Source organism: Arvicola amphibius, chromosome 14, assembly GCF_903992535.2.
Source record: "Arvicola amphibius chromosome 14, mArvAmp1.2, whole genome shotgun sequence".
Classification (NCBI taxonomy): Eukaryota; Metazoa; Chordata; class Mammalia; order Rodentia; family Cricetidae; genus Arvicola; species Arvicola amphibius.
In genome coordinates, this window is record NC_052060.1 from 7317975 (window position 1) to 7339735 (window position 21761).

The window sequence follows — 21761 nt, forward strand, 5'->3', positions numbered from 1 at the left end:
AATTGCCTGTAGCCTTGACTTTTTTTAGGAACTTGGGGAAAAAAGAGGGGAAGGAGCTCTAGCCCCAGACTATTCTACTACCTTGTGGTTCTCAGAGTATTCTTAGGTTGGGAAGATGCTGAAGTCAGGGAAAGAGCAAAGAAGCAGAGGTTAGATTTTGCAGAATAGGACTGTGGACAGGAGCATAGCATCTTTCCCTAACTCTTCAAAACCTGGTGGAGGGTTTTATAGAAGCCTTGTAATTTAACTATCTCCAGGCTGTATACTAACAGTTAATTGGATAACATCATATGGAAAATATATCTGGAAAGGTCAATTTTGTGTTCTGCAGTAGGGTTACTTCCCTTCCTCCCTCCCTCCCTCCCTCTCTCCCTCTCTTTCGGTCAAAGCTATTTTAAATGAGTTAATCCTTTTGTGCATTCTAAAAGTATTTTTATTTTATTTACTTATTTCATGTGCATTGGTGTTTTGCTTGCATGCATGTCTGTGAGAGAGTGTTAGATCCCCTGGAGCTGGAGTTACAGACAGTTGTGAGCTGCCATGTGCTCCATGGGAATTGAACCTGGGTCCTTGAAGAGCAGCCAGCACTCCTAACCACTGAGCCATCTCTCCAGCCCCCCTTTTTTGTGCCTTTTGAATCATTAGCAGCTAAGAGCAAAGGAAAAGGAGCTTTCTTCTTTGAGACATGACATTTGTAAAGCTTGCTGTTCTGTGGAGCTGGTCTCCATGGAGGAGCTGAGGTCCAGACGTGGGGAAGTGTGTGTTGACAACTACACATGTTAGGCAGCAAGTTCTTGTCTGCTGTTAGAGCCCGCGGTGAGCACCTGCTTCTGTTTCTTTTGATTTACCATCACTTACTAGGGGACAAGTCCCTGATGTCCTTTATTCTTGCCTGCTATTGTTATTACTTACTGACCAGAGATAGAGATTCCCCATTACTTTTCTCAGAATCCTGAAAAAGAATTTGAAAATTAGACTTAAGTGTTGCCATATCCTTGCTTCTTTCACATCATCTTTGTAATTTTTTTAAAAAATATTTGTTTATTTATTATGTATACAATATTCCGTCTGTGTGTATGCCTGCAGGCCAGAAGAGGGCACCAGACTCCATTACAGATGGTTGTGAGCCACCAAGTGGTTGCTGGGAATTGAACTCAGGACCTTTGGAGGAGCAGACAATTCTCTTAACCTCTGAGCCATCTCTCCAGCCCTGTAATTTTTTATAATATACTTGTTCATCATGAAAATTAAGATTGTGTAAATTTCCTTTGGTGTTTGCTGACTGGTGAAGATGATACATTCCTGTCTCCTGAGCACTGTTTGTGTACTCGGCTCTGGCAGGTGCACCAGAGTGATGCTAAGAAGGTGTTGTCCAATAAGTAAGAGTAAGAGGATAGGTCCTGTGGAGTCCACATTCTGGGTTAAATAGGACTCTCTCTCTCTCTCTCCCCCTCCCTCCCTCCTTTCTCCTTTTTCCTGCTAGGTTGCCCATCAGTCAGCTTTTAAGACAGGCTCTCTCTCTCTCTCTCTCTCTCTCTCTCTCTCATCACACACACACACACACACACACACACACACACACAACACACCACACACACAGAGAGAGAGAAAGAGAGAGAGAGAAACACATGCAGACTTTGCAGCATATATGGCATCATACAGATTTTTAGAGCTGAAGGAACTTTACATGTTACTATCATTTTCTAGCTGAGGAAAACAAGGACCAGAAAGTTTGAATTGCTTGTCCAAGATGGTAATTAACAACAAACACTGTTTGTATATTTGCTTTCTGAAAAGTTGAGCCTCCGGTATAGAGTTATATGCATCAAGAAATTAATAATTAGGACTTGGGAGATAGCGCAGTTCTTAAAGTGTTTGTCAGTCACAAGCATGAGGACATTGGTTTGGTCTCTTGTACCCATATAGAAAAGCTGTCGGTGGTGGTGGTGGTGGTCATGCTTGTAATCCCTGAACTGGGGGAGGGGAGACAGGCAGGTCCCTGGTTTTCACTGGCCAGTGAGAGATCCTGCTGTCAAATAAACAAACAGTTGTAAGTGAGCAAATAATAAATAATTAAAGGTGAACTAACACCTAATACAATTCTATGCCTCCATGTACAAACCACGTGTGTACCCACATTTGTCTTTCCACAGTGTGCACTTGCATACACAGGAACATTCTGTGAGTACTAAATATTTGCAAAGAAGATAAATATTAATGCAAAGTCATGAACACTAAATACCAAGTGCAGAATCAATTCATGTAGCATTCTGTGTAAGTATGGAAGGTAGAGGTAAAAATTTCCCTAATGAATAGTGAGAAATTTGAGTGATTTGGAGAGAAATACAATTTAGTAATTCTTATTGTGGGAAAGGGGTAGAAAATAATGTGCATATTTTCAAATAGTTTAGGGCAATAGGAAAGCTTCATTAGGTTGGTTTGAGGTATTTTTCTTGGGAAGATTTCCCTCATGGGAACCTTTGGAAAACACTGATTCTAGCCAGAGGCTTTCAGCTAATATTGAATTGAGAATTGAAGTCACTAGTTTGTTTGCTTCCAGTGAGCAATGGAGCTCAGCCTGAGCTCTCTTGACTGACTGTCCTTCAGTGTTCTCTTTTACCGTATCATATTGCTTAGGAGGAGGTAGGTCATGGCTAAAAGTGCAGATCAGAAGCCTGGGAAATGGAATGGGAAGTTAAAGACCACATTATGATGAGGTCTAACCACAGGCTGTTTCAGTTCTGGATAGGTTTTCTGTGCACTTAAACACTACTGTGTGCTCTCAGCTGTCATGCTCAGCATGCACTACAACAAGTAATTAGTGTTGTCTTCTTTTGAGGCTCAGCTCTTTGTATTCAAAGGGAAAGAGTCCTTTGGAATTTGGACTTAAATGTATATTCTTTCTCTCAGTTTTAAAGATGAAATAATTTTCCCTTGCAAGTGGAATGGCTGCTTGGGCTAGTAAGCTGTAGGTAATGTCTTTTTGGAGTAAAGGTAGGAAGTGGGTCTGAAGTCAGCTCTTGCTGGTTTATATTGTCAGCGGGTTGACAACTTCCCATAGGTGTTCTTCCCTACAGGGAAGTGAGTACCTGAAGCTGTTAGTATTTTACTGACAGATCAGAGGCTTGTATGTGACTCATTAAGGTAGTGCTCCTTCTCACCTTCTTCTTTTCTTTTTGGCCATGATTTTATCTACATATTGACAGATGCCCAACGATTCAGAATAACATTTTCTGAATCACCATTTGTTGTTCAAGTGTAAACTAGCACTGCTCTTAATTTCATCTGCGAAGACTACATTTGCTGGGTTTTGTGACCAGATTTCTAGTAATAAACACCTTCCAACACTTGGTTTCTAGGGCTCATACCCCATTTTGTTCTCTGCCAGGGTCTCTGACATAACTTGTGACCTAGCTGGAGGAAAAAAAAGGAAGACAGTATTACTGCTTGATTGTAGATCCTATCCTGGACTTCCACCTGGCACTTTATATCTCATTTAGTACAGCATTCCCTTAAGGTAGCATTCTTACACACAATTACAGATGAATTATTTAAATAGTCATTGCTGTTGGCTGAGGCACTGCGCTGAGTACTGAGTACCGAAGTGCTGAGAATACGGTGGTGAATGGCACAAGAGTCTCTGCCAGGGTTACAGAGGCTAAACAGCTTACCCAAGGTTACGAGAAGGGCGATAGAGCTTGGGGTTTTGATAGAGCTCTGGTGGATTCCAGAGGTAATGTCTGCAACCTTTATTACATAGACTGTCATTTACATACATTGTCTATAAATGACAATCTTTAAATACATAAGTAAGAGAAGTATAAAAATAGGTGGGGACCTTATGAATTCCTTTGTTTCAAAGGCTTCTTGAATACAAAAAAGAAATGTGTCTGTGCTGACAGGCCCACCTGCCCATAATACCTTTTCTCTTTCCCTCCCCATTTATACCCGGGCATAAACTGGACACTGGCCTGCTTTAGACCATGTGCTTTGAAGACTGGGAAGAATTAGCATCCTAGGCTTCCTGAATGTTCCATGCCCATTCTTCATGTTCTTCTTGTCACTCGGTAGTGAGTAATGCGTTAACAGTGTCATGTAGTTATTCCAGTTGGGACATTTTCTTTACCTAGTTCTTCCTTATGAATATGTGAACAGGAACACTTTGGTTAAATTTACCTTCTGCAGCTCATTCAATTAGAAATGTTTTCTGTACTATAATTCTAGAAAGAGTTTTGAGATGGGAAAGAACATAAAGAATTGGGTGTCCTTTGCGTAGCCATGATCAGTTTTATTTGTATTCTAAGTTGATTCTTTAGCTCATGTTATAAGAGAGAGTATTTTATTGTAGTTATTATTATTATTTATTATTGGGTTTTTTTTGGGGGGGGGGACAGAGGTTCTCATGTAATAGCCCTGGCTGTTCTGGGCTGGTTTTGTAGAGCAGGATACCCTCGGACTCATAAAGATACAGTCTGCCTCAACCTCCTGAGTTGCGGTATTAAAAGTATGTACCACTACATGGCTCGAGAGTATTTTTTAATTATGGCTGTTGCTTGCCCATGTGCCAATACCTGGGATAAGTGATATTCAACAGTTTCAAAATAGGCACAAGGATTTCTTTTAGAAATTGCTAGAAAACATTAACAAATGCTTAAGACTCAGAATCTGAATTCCATTTGTGTTCTAGAGTTTAGGTAGGACCAAAGTATAGGTATTAGAACTATTTGGTATTGAGGATGCTGTCAGTTTTATACTGGGTGGTGTATATAGGCTTCTTCTGCTTTCCATGACTGAAGCAAAATCCAGTTGGAACTCGCTCAGGTTGCTTTTGTCATAGCCACCAGCTGTAGCCTTCTGAATAACTGGTGACTTGTAACAGGAAGGACAGTAGTGGGGGCACACAGCTGTCTAGCCTGTCCTACAAGGAGCTTAGCCTGCTCCTGAACCTCCTGCTCTTGAATCTCTCCCGTCCCAGTTCTATATAATGCTCTTCATCAAGTTATACAGAAGACAGACAGCTTAGGCAAGATGGGGCATGAAAATCTGCCAATGTCCCAAGAATGCCTGTAGCTTTATATTTACAGGCAGGGGCTTTGTAGGATTTTGTCAGTAACATTGTCAGGTATCATATGCATCTTACAGCTGTGCCCAGACCTTGCTTTTGTGTGCAGACTGAGCCCCCATCCACATGCACGTGTGTCTAATGACTTTCCAGATCTGCAAAACACTCAGGGTTAGCATTATGTTATCTATATAACAAAACCTTTTCTAGAGGACGGGCAGGGCAAGGCATCCCGAACCACCATCCCATAATAAATTGTGGGGTTACAAGATACTTTGGTGAAGCACTCCGGAAAGTCTGTTGTCATGGATTCTGAGCAAAGTGGCAGGTGATCCCAGAAGTTTACTACTAAAGATGCTAAAGGCACATATCAGTGAGGTCTGATATAGCACAGAAAGGCTCCATCTATCTGTATCAGTTGTTTCCTCCATAGGTCAAGGGTTGGGTACAGAGCATGGCTGGGAGGTGCTTAACTTAGTTAGCTCCTTGTAGTCCTCAACCATTCTGAGCATTACATCTCCATACCCTGGAGCTCTTCCATAAAGCCTCCTTACATCTCTCCACACCTGATGAACTCAGTGGGCCTGACTTTATCTGCTCAGACCTCCTACCCAGGACCACAGGGGAACATGGTCTTGCTGTACCTGCAGGCTTCCTGGGTCAGACAGGCCCTGTGTTGACACTGTACCTGGCTGTTGAGGGAGTTCCTGGCTGGTCTTTTTGTTGGAGGAAAACATGCTCTCCTCAATCTAGGGGATAATTACCCACTCTCGGGACAGGCTTGATGGTGTTTAACCTGTGTTTCTACAGCAGATGTCTTCAGTGAACTGCTCTTTGGAGTTTAAAGCTGTCCAGAAAGCACTTTAGCACACAATTTGACTTTCTGCCAATTCTTTCCTTACAAACTCCAGCTCAACACAATCTTGTCACATTTGTCTTTGGGTATCCAGACAGACCTCTTCCTCTGCTTTTTTTCTTTTTCTCTTTTTTTAAGTATTTTTATTTTATGTGCATTGGTGTTTTGCTTGTATGTATGTCTATCTGTGTGAGGGTGTCTGATCCCCTGGAATTAGAGCTACTGACAGTTGTGAGCTGTCATGTGGGTGCTTGGAAATTTGAACTTGGGTTTTCTAGAAGAGCAACCAGTGCTCTTAACTGCTGAGTACTTTTTGAAGATTTAAACATAAAGTAGAGTGGGCACGGGCGAATGCTTGTAACACCAGCACTGTGAAGGTTGGGAAGGAAGTTGAGTCCAAGGTTAGCCAATCTCTCTAGACCCTCTCTGCTTTACCTTTTTGTTTGCTTGTTTTTGTTTTTCAGAACTGTTTCTCTGTGTAGCCCTGGCTGTCCAGGAACTCAGTCTGTAGACTAGGGATCCACTTGCCTCTGACTCCCAAGTACTGGGATTAAAGGCACGTTCCACCACCCACCTGCTCTGCTTTTTTGTTGTCTAATTTAAGTTGTCCCCTCCCTTAGGGACTCTTTATATGCTGGGATAGAATGTTTCAATCTCCAAGGAGACTATTACACACACTGGGTACTAAGAGAATCTGAATATATCCTGTGAGATTAATGGGATAGTTGATGTGGGTGTGTCTAACCTGTAAGTAATGTGTGATATTTGGTAGGTGCCTAGTCACCGAGATAGTCTCCCTGTTCTTGTAGCCCTGGCTCACCTTGGATTGTGACTACCTTCTCCAGCCTTCACAGTGCTGGTGTTACAGGCATGTGCCCCTGTGCCCACTCTGTGTTAAATATTTAAAAAGGATCTCAGGTGCTGTACGTTACCAGTGCCTTCCTCAGACATTTCAGTCTTTCTTCTTTGAAAGTTCTGTCCTGGGGCCAGTGAGATAGGCCAGTGAGCAAAGGCATCTGCCACCACTTGTGCTGCTCTGAGTTTGTTACTTCAAATGCACGTGGTGGAAGGAGAGAACTGACTCTCACATGTTGTTCTGTGACCTCCGTATGTGCATTGTGGAGCAGGCCCCTCCACTAATGTAATCCTAAGCATTTACCTGTGTAGGTAAAGCTTTTGAGGAAAGGGCGCAGTGACACAGTTCTGTGGTTTTCAGATTCTCACTGCGGGGTCTGAGACTAACACTTGCTGACTGAGTCAGTTTGGCCTATTAAGTGTATAATTTAAGGGAAATGTGTTGATTTTATTTTGCTTGAGTTAGTCCTACAGTTTTTTGATAGAAGTAACTTATTGGCCCTCTGGTAGAATTGAGAGTACTTACTTGCTTTTGAATTCTCGTTAAAACTGGGTTTGGTTTTTGAGATAATTTTCTATCATTCCTTTTATGTCTTTTCTATTTTTAAAGCCAGTAATTATTACTACCAACACTACTACCACTGCAAACAGTAATGGATAATAGCTTATTCCTAAGGTAGTTCTAGGGAAGAGTCAGGACAGTGAGGTGTTTATCTAGTAATTGGTGCATTTGTAGTTTCTGGGGGAGAGGGAAAGACCTTTCTTTTACAGACTTGGTCTTGTGGAAGGGTTGTCTAGGTTACTTTTATCTAGTCTATATGCACAAGAGTTCAACAGTTTCCTTATCTGCATCATATTTGTGCAGGCACGTTTAAAAGGACTTGTCATTGGGGAGGAGAAAGGAGGAAGAATTGACAGGGTTTCCTCCAGCCCAGCCTGGGCAGCTAAAGACGGCCCTTAATTTCCTCATCCTTCTGCCTTCACCTCTCAGAAGCTGGGGTTATAGCAGACACCACCACACTGCCCTCAGACATTTTCCAGGTGTGTTCTTCTGAAGCGCTCAATCAACATAGGAAACAGCTTTCCTGACCACATTCTTCTAATATGGATCCTGTAAATAGATAGCAAACATTTTGGGTCCGGATCAGTTTCGTTTGACTCCCAAAGTAGTGAGATTGAGTAAACGATGTCTTTGACTGGAAGTATTTGATTAGGTATTCCATCAAAGGACTTCATAGATAACTTCAAATGATTGGCATTCTTTTTTTTTTTTTTTTTTTTTTTTTTTTTTTTGGTTTTTTCGGACAGGGTTTCTCTGTGGCTTTGGAGCCTGTCCTGGAACTAGCTCTTGTAGACCAGGCTGGTCTCGAACTCACAGAGATCCGCCTGCCTCTTGCCTCCCGAGTGCTGGGATTAAAGGCGTGCGCCACCACCGCCCGGCTGATTGGCATTCTTGAAGAGAAACTTCACTGTAATAATAATAAAAAAAAAGCATTTTGTTCAGTAGATATGAAGATCTTCCTCCTTTTATGGTTTCTTTTGTCTTTTTTTGTCTCAAATTTCTGATACTTGGTATATATTTATTCAGTAAAGGAAGTTAACTGATATCTTTCTGTAGGTGGAGTTTTTCCTACTCCCAAATAATAACACAGAAACTTAATATTAATTGTAAAGGCTCGGCCAATAGCTTAGGCTTGTTACTAGCTAATGCTTACATTTAATTAACTCATATTTCTTATCTACCCTTTGCCCCATGAGTTGTACGTTCTCTCAACATGACATGCCTGGCTACCAGCCAGTCAGTTTTTTGTTTTGTTTTGTTTTGTTGTTTTTTCTTTTTTTCTTTTTTGTTTTTTGAGACATGGTTTCTCTGTAGCCCCTGGCTGTATTTAAGTTCACTTTGGAAGACAGATTGGCCTCAACTCACAAAGATTCATCTGCGTCTGCCTCTGCCTCCCGAGTGCTGGAATTAATGTGTGCACACCACTGCCTGACTTTAATAAAAAGTCAGCTTTTTATTAAAACCAATTCGAGTGACAATCTTTACAGTGTACCAAAGGATTATTCCACCACACCTGCCCTTTTGGTTGATTTTTCGGTTTTTTGTTTGTTTGTTTGTTTTGTTTTTGTTTTGTTTGTTCCTGGAATCAGCCCATTATGAACTTGTGAAGATTAGCTGTAGCTTGTATATTTTCCCTTCACCTCACAGCCATTTGAGTTAGGAGATTGCATTTCCATCAGTGGGACTTTGCACCTGGGTACTGTTGTGCCTCAAGATGGTGACCCTTCCTGAGTTTTTTAAAAGTAAACTAGCTTGAATAAACATAAGAAGATGCTTTGGTGCTTAGGCTTTCCAGTCAGGGTAAACAGAGAAATGTGTTTAAAGTTGGTGTTTTGTTTTCTTGGGTTTAGGTTGTTCTGTACAAAACTCAGCAGTGATATTTAATTAGTGCAAGAGAAGTTTATTCAATAAAATAAGTTTATTATGAAAAAGTAATCTATCTTTAAACATCAATATAAAAGTAAAAGAAAATATCTCTGTGATGCATAATTTTATTCCACCGTCGTGCTTTAGTCTTAGGGATATGATGTTCCATGTAGATTTTTCTCTCTTAGTGTTGATTAGCCACACAGAAGTGGATTTTGCTCTGCTGCTCTGATGTCTTTAGAGGTGATTTCTTTTCGTGAATAGGGATTGCTTAAGGGATTGATTTTTAAAGTGCACATCTTTTTCTTTGGTTCACATCTGTAGATGTCAGGATTTAGCTGGGTACTGGAGGAAATTGAAAGTTAATGATATGTGATGTCAGGTAACAGCTACTGGACATCACTAGATTTATTTTATTTTTTATTTTTTATTTTTTTGGTTTTTTTTCAAGTCAGGATTTCTCTGTAGCTTGGAGCCTATCCTGGAAACTAGCTCTTGTAGACCAGGCTGGCCTCGAACTCACAGAGATCTGCCTGCCTCTGCCTCCCGAGTGCCTGGCTCTTGGCTCTGAGTTCTTGTCATCTGTAACTGAAGTGTGCAATAAACTGGTCTCTGATAAAGCCAGGTGTGGTGGTGCACGCCTTTAATCCCAGCACTCAGGAGGCGGATGCAGGTGGATCTCTGTGAGTTGAGGCCAGCCTGGTCTACAAAGTGAGTTACAGGACAGCCAGGGCTGTTACATAGAGAACCCCCTGTCTCAAAAAAGTCTCTGATATTTCTAAAAGTTTGTGACTCTAAAGTGGTGACACAGGAAAGCACTGACTTTCTGAGCCTCCTTACCCTCTGTCCACATAGGATGTTAATTATGTAAATGATGAAAGCATGCAGTGCACTGCCCTAGACTAGAGCCATCAGATTGTGTCGTATACTCATACCTAATCCTATGTACATAAGTGGAAGAGACTTATTTTTTAAGGTGTATGTATGTATGTATGTATGTATGTAGACTATGTGCATGCCTGGTGTCTGGTGCAGATCAGAAGAGGATATCAGGTCCCCTGGAATTGAAGTAACAGGTGGTTGTAAGCCAACATGTGAATGTTGAGGGCCGACCTGAACTCCTATGCTAGAGCAGGAAGGACTCTTTAACTGTTGGGCCATCTCTCTAACACCCCAATTTGTAAAAATTATTTATTTTATGTGTATAGTTACTTTGTCTACATGTATGACTGTGTAGTTTGTACGTGCCTGGTACCAGCAGAGGCCAGAAAAGGTGTTGGATTCCCTAGAAGACTGGAATTATAGGTATTATTGTGAGTGTTGGGACTCAATCCCAGGTCCTCTAGAAAGGGCAAACCAGTACTCTTAACTTCTGAGCATTCCTCCAGCCCCCAATTTGCTTCTAAAAAGTGAAACAAGGACTGCAAGAGGGAGCAGCCTGTTTAAGTGAAAGAAGTCCAAAGAGTGCTGGAGACAACCCATATTAGAGTGTGCACTTCTAACTCCATCTGGGATACATGTGACTTTGTGTGACTCTGTAGTTACTGGGAGGGATAGTAACAGCTGGGACCACTATCAATAAGCATGGATAGTATTTTTAAAAGAAAAATTATTAAGAGTTCTTCTTGCGATTAAACCAATGTGATTTTACCATAAGTCTTTCGGAGAACCTGAATCAGAATCAACACAACACCCGCCTTTCCCTTTGGGCATCATTTAGATGTGACAAATGCCTCTGTGTATATATGTCAGCTATCAGAAAGCACAAAATTAAAAACCTTAAGGAGTATTTAGTTAAAAATATTTGGGGAGATAGAGTCATGATATGTAGGTCAGGTTGGTCTGGAACTCACTAAGTAGCTAAGGCTTGTCTTGAACTTGAGTTTCCTGCATCAGTCTTTTGAATACTGAGATTACAGTGTATACTACTATAATTTGAAACTTTTTTTAATGATCTGTCAGTGTGTTTCACAAACAAATCTACAAAAGCTATTTAGTGAACTCTCAGTTACACACATGTAAATTGTATTTGTTCATACAGACCTCCTTATATCATGGGGTAGATCAGAAAATGGTAAATATTTGAAACCAACAAATAACTCATAAGCCTATTTTAAGTTGGGATGCATAGATTAGCAGAAACATTTTAAAACCACAACTGTTTGTTAGGGATGTGTGTGTGCGTGCGTGTGTGCGTGCACAATAAGTGTGTTACGTTAAGTCTATTTCTAAGCTTCTAAAGTATAAAATAATAATGCCGACATCAAGGATATCCACCAAAATGTAATCCTCTCATCTTGCCTCCTGCTGTTCTTAAAGATTCCACTTCCTAACTCTTGTAGGTAAAATAGTTGCTGTGTGTTTCCTGCACTAGTGACACTAACAGGTGTACACTCCTCATCCAGCTCAAATGCCTTAAAGGTGGAATGGTGTCTCCTCCTCATCGTTTGTATCCCAGCCCTTAGTAGGTATCTAGAAGATGGTAGTTCAGGTTGGCAGATCTTGAATGAATGACTGATAGTCAAGTTGAAGTTAGGATGGAAGTGCCTAAAAGACCAACTAATAACAATGGCAGGTGCTTTTTATAGAACCTATAGTAGCTAAATGAGTTTAGAGATGACCAGAAAAGATAGATGCAGAACTAAAAAGAAGAAAGTGATGAGAATCTTTGAGCTGAAGTATCTAATTTTTTGTTTGTTGTTGAAATAGTATCTCACTACGTAACCTTGGCTAGCCTGGTACTCTGTGTAGCTTAGGGTGGTCTTCAACTCAAGCCAATCCTCCTGCTTCAGCCTTCTGAGTGCTGAGATTACAAGTACACACCAGTGTGCCTGGTTTTTAGGTATCTAATTTTATAAAGGAAAACTTCTTTGTCTAATGAAGGCTAAAACTATTACTGTATGTGGAAGGAAATTAATTACCAAAAGCGATTTATAAAATAAAATTAATATTAATATGGATAACTAACACAGATAGTACAATAGTTTGATTTTCCCCTTCTATCTGATTTCTCCATTACCTAGATATTTCATAATCAATAAAGAAATGACCAATAATTATGACCAGAAGGGGAGAGGGTTGGTTGCTACTAAAAGTTAGAGAGTTGACTTTTGAGAGCTATTTTGCATTTAGTGTAGGCTGGTTGATTTGTTGTTATTGTTAGTAGTGGTATATGTATAAGAAATTCAACAGTCAGTCTTTAAAGAGTTCAAGTAGAACTTTTATTTTTGTAGGATGTTTTAAAAATTGACTTTATTGAAAAGTCACAATCTTGACTGAGTGTGTGATGGCGCACGCCTTTAATCTCAGCACTCAGGAGGCAGAGGCAGACAGATCTCTGTGAGTTCGAGGTCAGCCTCATCTACATAGTGAGTTCCAAGACAGCTAGAGCTATGTAGAGAGACCCTGACTCAAAAGACAAACAAAACGTAACAACAACAAAAACTCAAGAAAAGAAAACCCAGCCTTGGCCTATTCTTAGCCCTATCTGAAAGGAAAAGGAAGAAAAGTGTATAAATTACACATACTGTCTAAGTCTAAAACAATAGCAACAACAACAACAAAACCCAATGCTTTAGGCACAGTAGTGCAGGCCTATAATTACAGCTACTTGGGAAATTTGGGAAGCTGTGACAGGAGGATTGCAAATTCAGAGTGAGTTCAAGGTTAACTTGGGCCATACAGTGAGATCTGTCTTAAAAAACCAAACAACAGGCCGGGCGGTGGTGGCACAAGCCTTAATCCCAGCACTCAGGAGGCAGAGGCAGGTGGATCTCTATGAGTTCGAGGCCAGCCTGGTCTACAAGAGCTAGTTCTAGGACAGGCTCCAAAGCCACAGAGAAACCCTGTCTCGAAAAAAACGAAACAAAACAAAACAAAAAAAACAACAACAAATCCCCAAGCAAAAAATGAGCTGAGCTGGAAATGTTGTCTCATTTGGTAGAGTGCTTGCCTAACATGCATGAAGACCTGTGTTGGATTCCTAACATCACATAAACCAGGTGGGGTGGCATGGATCTGTTCTCAGTACTTGTCGGATAGAAGCAGGAAGATCAGTAGTTGAAGGCCATTGGGCCACAAAGAGTTCAAGGCCTAGGCTACATGGAACCTTTCTCAAAACACAAAGCACAAAACAACACCTCCCACAAACAAAATAAAACTTGAAAAACAAGAGAAGATTTGTAAGACTCTTGGAGGGGGTTGGTTTGGGAAGAGAGAACTTTGGAAGAAATAATATAGGTAACTGTGTTGGGTACTGGTGGGATTAGTATTGTGATAAGGATTTGGGCACAAAGACAGCTGGCATTTCTCAAAGATCTACTATATCAGGTATTACTCTAAAGATTGTAAATATTTGTAATACAAACAAGATATCTGAACTGTGTATTTTCCATTTTATAAATTAGGCACAAAATAGTTGTATTCCCATGGTTCCCTAAAGTGTTAGGTTAGGGATTTGTAACAAGATGTGTCTGAACCTAGAGTTGATTCTTTGAGTGTGGATTGAGAGGGTTAAGCAGTGAGGGTGGACTTTGCATGAATGGATTGCCCATTTTCTTCCATCTTCTGCAGACAAAGTGTGGTATAGAATAAGGACCAGGCCTCTGACGTGCTGTGGGTTGAATTTGTAAACATTTTGGTTCTGTTCTTGAGTAACATTGAGGTATCACCTAACTTCTTTGATTTGTCATTTTCATGTGTAACAGAAGGTTAGTGATACAAATCTCATCTTAGAGTTTGGAAATTTAAGATAACGCTAAAGCTTTAGCATGTGATTTTCTTTCACTTTGTTTCCATTTAATGTCACATAGGTCCCTTGAGAATGGAAGTTGGCCATATCCTTTTTCTTTCTCAGTTTGGTTATATTTTTGTATTAACCAAAATACAGTCTGCCAAACAATCTCTCCCTCCCACCTTTATCAAGAATTGTGTTCCTCCTGCCTTCCTCTCTCTTCCCGTCTGGATTCCTTGGAATTGACATCATAAGCATGGAGGAGTCTCTGACCTTTGAAAATTCTTGAGTCTTAAATGTTGTGGTTTTTCAATGAGTTTGAGAGGAATTGGAGAGGACACAGAGCTGGGAGAGTGGGTATAGAGTGAGAATGTGGAAGCCTTGGAGGATGGTGTCAAGCAGAGAATGTAGGGTCAGTTTTCTTAGGCGTTTTAACAGAGATCTGTTATCTTCCACCAGTTTTTACCAGTATTTAATCTTAGGTTCTTTTCTGTTACTAAGTAATAGGAGTCTTTGTACATACAGATGGACTTTAATTCAGTATTAGTCTGAGTTAAGCCATCTTTAGGGAAGAGAAGCTGTTCCAAATAAAATTATTTAACAGTCTTCAACAAATGTCTTTGAGATGCTGGGTGGTGGTGGCGTATGCCTTTAATCCCAGCACTCGGGAGGCAGAGGCAGGTGGATCTCTATGAGTTCGAGACCAGCCTGGTCTACAGAGCTAGTTCAAGGATAGGCTCCAAAGCTACAAGCGAAATCCTGTCTCAAAAAAAAGTCTTTGAGATAAGTCCCTGTAAATTTGCCTATGTACAATACTGGTGTGTGTGTGTGTGTGTGTGTGTGTGTGTGTGTGTCTGTCTGTCTGCCTGTCTGCCTGTCTGTCTGTAGTTGGGTATCATACAAATAAGTTTCAATTTTTTGGAGTGAAAATTGAATACTTGGTAGTGAATGGGACACAGGAGAATTAAAGCAGGTATTTGACCTCACAGTGTTCCTGTTTGGTGGAGATATAAACATGAAACAAAATCTGTGCTCTATGACCATATGGTGCTTTGAAAGAAAATGGCCCCCAAAAGGTATGGCACTATTAGGAGCACACTGTCGCTATGGGGGCAGGTTTTGAGATCTCTTTTTCTTAAGCTTCACTGTATGACAATTAGTTGACTTCCTGTTGCCTGCAAGATGTAGTACTCTAAGCTCCAGCACCACATCTGCCTGTTCCCCTTCATGATCATAATGGACTGAACCTCTGAAAGTATAAGGAAGCCACCATCAATTTAAGTGTTTTCTTTATAAGAGTTGCTGTAGTCATGGTATCTCTTCACAGCAATAAGAGCCTGAACTAAGACAGAAGTTGGTACCAGGAGTGGGGTATTGCTGTAATAGGCCTGACTGTTTAGAGGAATTTGAATAGAGCTGGAGATGTGGAGAATGTTTTGACATCAGACACGGAGATGCAGAGTCTGGAGTTTGCCAAGCTGGTTTTTGGTCTTGCTTTGGTCTAGCATTTCCTCATTGGAAATATATATATGTTGGAAATATGTAATCTGCTTTTTGATTTGATTTTTATAGGTGATTGCAGTTAAGAAATTTCCATGCATCTCAGAAGAGACTGGACTTTCAAACATCTTTGAGACTGTTAAAGACTATCGGGACTTTGGAAGTTGGACTGAATGCATTTTTTCCATTATGATATGGCTACAAGCCTTTGGGGTCTAGGCAGTAGAATGTGGTTATTTGAAAGAAAATGGCCCCCAAAGGGAGTGGCACTGTTAGGAGGTATAGTCTTGTTGGAGGAAATGTGTCACTGTGGGGGCAGGCTTTGAGGTCTCTTTTCTTAAGCTTCACTTAATGTGAGTCAGTCAACTTCTTGTTGCCTGCAAGATGTAGGACTCTCAGCTCCAACACCATGTCTGCCTGCATGCTGCCATGCTCCCCTTCATGATCATAATGAACTAAACTTCTGAAAATGTAAAGGAACCACCACCAATTAAATATTTTCTTTATGAGATTTGCTGTAGTCATGGTATCCCTTCACAGCAATAAAAACCCAAACTAAGACAGACCAGATGGTGAGAGATGTGGAGGGCAAAATTCGATTGGCACGCCAAGGGGAAAGTGAACTCAAGACAATACTTTGCAATGAGGAAAGAGCTCACCTGCTGGACCAGCAATTCTCTGCAAAATGATTGAGGATGACAGAGTCATGATGTTGGGCCACAACAAGTATTTATGTGAAGTAATGATTTAGTATTTTTCATTGAAAAAAAAAATCCATCATTCTCAGGAGTTAATTTTGTTCTATAGGACAGAATAAGAACCATTATGTGAACAGTATTAGGGGGAGGGGTCTGTTGATAGACTTGGCTTTTGTTTAGAAGAAAACAATTTATAACAGTTGGAGCTGAAAGCAATGAGCTCCCTGTCAAAGCTTGTATTCACTCAGGAACTGGATGACCTGCTAGAGATGTAATAGAAGAGTCCTTGCACTGGTCTGAGTAATTGGTGATGGCCCCTTTACTAGGAAACTGGTTGATTTTTGGCTTTTGAATCTGTCTATACATATAATCAACAAAGATTTGAGTGCTGCCTCCCTTTATTTAAAAGTTGAAGGTTAGTGTTTTGTTTACTTGTTTGGGTTTTTCCTTCCTGTGTGCTGAGGCAGAGTCTTTGCCATTGGCTTCGATATCCCCATGGAATTTGAGAACCTTCAGCCAGGTGTGGTGATGTAACAAGCGTTGCTGTCCTTACCTGTTGGGCAAAGGGCACAGTCCATGCCATGTACCTGGAGAATCAAATACAAGAATGTGCTGCCAAGAAGTTTGCTTTAGTGCTTCACATTTTTGCTGAAGAGCCAGTCTTTCCAGATATGAGTTATTTGTTTATTTTAGATGTTTGGAAATGAATGACCTACCTTCTGTTACCATGTAAGATCTCAGATGCCATGGCACCAATAGTTTTCATTTGTTTCTCTTTCTTAGGAGCCTGAGTCTGGCTGGAAATTGTCTGCGTGCCTGTGGCTTAGTCAGGTCTTCTCCTTTCTGCCGAGTGCTGTTTGTGTTTCTCCCCATGTCCTCTCAGAAGGTTGTTAAAGTGGCTTGCCTTGTTTTGTTTCTTTACTTTTTTTGTCTGTCTATCAAGACAGGGTCTCATAGCTCTGGCTCTCACTCTGTAGGCCAAGCTGGCCTTTCACTCACAGAGCTCTGCCCTCCTCTACTTCTGAGTGCTGGGATTGAAGGCCTGAGCCACCACACTCATCAGTTCTGTTTTATCTTTTAAGGACAGAGATTGGAGTTCATTTTGGAGCTAGGCTCTTGATTTTGCATTGTTTATATGTTGTTATTAGGCAGTGCCCATGTCCTGTGACCAAAGTGCTGAACACAGAGGGCTTTGGAGAGAATTCTCACATGCACTAGGAGATGAAAAGCCTTTCATTCATCTATGATTTCTGAAAGCATTTAATTTTTTTTACTTTTTACTATTTTTTGAGATAGGGTCTTTCCTTGTAGCCTTGAATTCTCAATCCTCCTGCCTCTGCTCTTGGGTGCTGGTATTACAGACATTACCACTTGCCTGCCTTGAAGTTAAGTTCTTAAGCGCAGACTTCAAGGGGATTGGGTTGCTTTTTAGAAAGCTTGGTCAGAAGTTCTTCATGTAGTTCTGGGTTATCAGAGGTTAATAACCTCAGAGGAGTGTTGACTTGGTGCTTAGTATATTGAAGCAGATGAAAATTAGACATTTGTTTACATTGAATTTATTCAGCAGGTATTTATTACTGCCTGCAATATTGTAGATACCTTGCTAAATATTGGCCTGGGATAAAATAAATCATGTTTTGTATCCACTGACTTCTTGTGTTATTAGAGAACTAAAAGAAATAATAGTTTCTCTTTCTCAAAAAAAAAAAATCAAAAGAGCTACCTACCACCACCAAGACAATGAGTTATCAGGTTAGAGAGTTAGAATTTTTATAACCCACAAATATTTCTTTTTGCCTTACTATATGTAAGGAATGAAGAAAATTGGGATCAGATCACACCACTAAACAAGTTGTATCCTGGGACAGGAGCAAGGTGAAGAAAAAAATGCCTGGGAGTCATTCTTAGGCTTTAGGTGTAGGAAGACTGTTTTGTCTGAGTCACCTGTTGTTTTCAAGAATTCTGGTTTTGGCTTTTCCAGAAAGATGGAATTAGTGGGTGTAGTGGGAAGTTGGGTACCTGGGCACTTTATGAATGAGCCACCTTCTCCAGACCTAGTGAATTTGGTCAGAGCTTGTTCTCCACCCTATTTTGCTTTCTCAACTGGGACTGTTAACCACAGAGGAATGTTGCCTTGGTGCCAGGTCGTCAGGTCAGAGACATAGTTTTTGCTAAAGTCAAGTCTGAAAGAAGGGATTTTTTTTTTTCCAGGTAAACTTACCTGGTACTCATCTATCCTAGGAGGAGGAGAAAAGCATTTCTGATTCTGCCTGCTTCCTGAACTCCTGAAGTTGCTTTTGTGATAAGCCTTTGGGCTCTGCTCAGATGTGCAGAATAGCCTGCTGTTTTATTTTTAGTAGTTCTCAGTTTTTACTTTACACTTCCTGTCTTCTCAGCCAACAAGGGAATATTAGTCAACCCTGAACTCCTCTGCTGTGTAGTCCTCATTTGTTTAATAAGAGTCTGCTAAGGGCCAGTGTGCCATGTACTGTGTCAAGTGATTCGTTCTGGTGATACATCAGGAAAGAACACACAAAACTTCCCATTTCCCAAAACTTGGCGTATGAAAATCAAGAGAGGTTAGACAGGGAGTGATTAAATTAACTTTAGAGGAAACCCAGGGCATGATGGCATTCAAGATGCTGAGGCAAGAAAACTGCAGAATAAAGCATTGTCTCCAAAAAATAAAACCAAAACCCTTAATAATAAATAATGTTTCAGGAAAGAAATGAACATGGGGCATGTTAGGAAACATTGCAGGTGGGGAGCTTTATGGGGCAGCAGTCTGCTGCCTCCTTCCTTTCAACTGGAGAAGCAAACTTGACACTGGGGTGGGTATAGAGCACTTGCCCAGCGTATACAAGCCCTGAGTTTAATACCTAGTGCCTCTTTCAAACAAGCAAATTAATTAATTAAATAAATAAATAAATAAATAAATAGCGGAGAGAAAGCTTTGTTCATAGTGGTTTGTTGTTATTGTAGGCAATAAGACATTATTGTTAATGAGGAAATTGTGTGATTCTTCAAATAATTTTAAACTCCTTTATTTCAAACTTCAACTAGAATGAAGGAACCAGAATAGTTTCCCATTTATATAAACCTGTTGGGATTGGGCTGGGATGATGTTGTACTAGTTACTTGAGCCTTGTGTGCTTATCTCCTTTCAGGTTCAAGCCTGGATTTTGATCTATGTTCTGCTCACATCCTGCTCCCTGAGAGTACCTGATGATCCCATGACCCTGGACATGGATGCTGTCCTGTCGGATTTTGTCCGTTCTACAGGTGCAGAGCCAGGGCTGGCCCGAGATCTTCTGGAAGGTAAGGAGGGAGTGAGAAAGAGAAAGCAAAATGCCATATTTACTAGGAATATTTAAGGTGATTAGAAAAGTATACCATAGACCTCCTTTAAGTTGCTTCTTATTACCTGCTTGGTGTGCCCAAATCCAAAATTTTTAAAAGTTTTAAAATCCAAAATTCCTTCACCTTGTATGTTTTCTAGAGCTTTCTTCATGAGTTTATATTCAGATGATCCAAGAAGAAAGTTAGATTAGCTCACTAAAATCATAATCATAGGTAAAAACACTTGATCTTGAGCTCTAGCCTCTACACACTTGTATGCACACACCACACACACACACATATATACTACACGCATGTGCAACAACACACTCAAAATTAAGAAAAAATTAAAAATGAAATCATCTTCTTATATAATATGTCTGTGCAGTGCGCCTAGCATGTGCCAGGTTCTTGAGATGTATTTTCTCAACTACCATGCTTTAACTTTGAAACTGAGTTCAGTGAAGCTACATAGGATTTGAACCTTGACAGTTTTTTAGAATGTGTCTCTTAATGATTATGTTACAAATTACTTCTTATATGTTATAAACACTCATGTTATAAAAAAAAAAAAAAAAGTTGAGCGTGCTATGAGCATGAAGATGGAGCTCTGGCTCAGCCCCAGAGCTGGGAAGGCCTACCCAGGAGAAGTAGTCAGAGATGGGTGTGCTGTGAAGAGCACTAGCGAGAGAGATGACAGTGACTGGGAGCTGCATAGGTGGAAGAAGCAGAACACGGGGCCTTTGTTGCCATAGTAAGGGACTTCTATGTTCATTGGAAGTGAAGTTTTTAATAGAATAAGAATAATTTTTCCAGTTTCAGTGTTCAAGCTATTCCAATAGGATTGTATTGGAAGGTGGCCAGTGATAAAACCAGCTAAGAATTGCCATAGTTCAGGTGAGAGATAATGGTGACTTAGACCACAGTGTGGGTGAGAGGAAGAGAAGTTGATGAATTTAGATATAAATTAGTAGCTGGAGAGATAATTCAGTAGTTGAGCATTTGCTGCTCTTACAGAGAACCTGAGTTCAGTTCCCAGTACTCATATAGTGGCTCATAGCTTTATGCAACTTTAGTTGGCTTCCTTGAACACCAGGAAAGCATGTGATACACACACATACATACAGACAAAGCATTTATACACATAAAATAAAAAAAAATAAGTGATTTTTTAAAAGGGTACAATTTAGAAAAGAAAGAACTTTGATGTTGTCTCCTTCTTTTCATGCTGTTTTTCTTTGAAAGTTAACTCTTTCCAAGGCATAATGTCACATAATCACAGCACTCAGGAGAGACAGACGGATCTCTGTGAATTTAAGACTAGCCTTGTTCTCAAATCAAAACAACAGAACATTAACTTTGGTTGTAGTACAAAGAATAAATTAGAAAGAAGAAAGATTAGGATCAGAGAGACTTAGAAAGTCTTATTAGAGAGTCTCCCTTTCAAAACACCAAAGACTAGGTAAGTATTATGAGGATTTGAGTCAGGGCATAGACAATAAAAATAGACAAGAAGGAATGGATGTGAGAGATATTTAGACCCTGAGGATTAACTGGGATGGTGAGGGAGAAGAGAGTGTGAGGAGCTGAAACTGAAAGCTTGGGACTTTCAGAGATTGTGATGCTATTACTGATTTAGGGGTCACATGAGGAAGAGAGGGCACACGTGTTTTGGGGTGGAGATGGTTGGCATTCCGTGCTGGCCATGTTTAGTGTTAAGAGGGCCTGATGGTTTTAAGGTACTTTCCTGACAGTTGGAGATCCTGTTCTCAAAACAGACTATAGATTAATAGATGAATCGATTTAGGGAAAATACTCTCCATTTATTCAAATATTTATTGAGTCTCTTCTAGATGCTAGGTATTATTTTGGATGCTTGTGCCAAACAAAAGTTCCTACCCTAATGTTGTAGTAGGATGGACAGTAAACAAGTATGGTAGAGATACACATTGTAAAGTATGGTCTAGGGTATGGAGTGCATTTGGAAAACGATGAGCAGAGTGATGGAATGCATGTGATTTTAAACTGGGAAGCCAGGGTAGGACTAAGAATGTGATATTTGAACAGATACCTGAAGTTTACAAAGATTCACATATGTAGATACACTGAAGAAAAGTCTTCTATGCAGTAGAATAGGCAGGAGAGGCCTTGGTGGGAGCAGCCTTGGTGTGGTCTAGGAACAGCAAGGAGACCAGAACACGAGTGGAGACTAGAACAAAGAGTGAAGAAAGAGAGTTGCACAGTGTTAGAATTAAGTCAGCAAGCATGGGTTAGGACAGAGACTGCGGCAG

General features: G+C 40.4%; 1 protein-coding gene across 3 annotated transcripts in view; it reads left to right on the forward strand.

Moving 5' to 3' along the window:
* Otud7b (OTU deubiquitinase 7B) overlaps window positions 1-21761 on the forward strand; it is a 60022-nt gene that overhangs the window by 12418 nt on the left and 25843 nt on the right. For all 3 annotated transcript variants that reach the window (XM_038311504.1, XM_038311503.1, XM_038311505.1), the window contains one exon: window positions 19299-19449. In XM_038311504.1, coding sequence (XP_038167432.1) covers window positions 19365-19449 — 85 coding nt within the window. In that variant the 5' untranslated portion in view covers window positions 19299-19364. The remainder of the gene's footprint in view (window positions 1-19298; window positions 19450-21761) is intronic.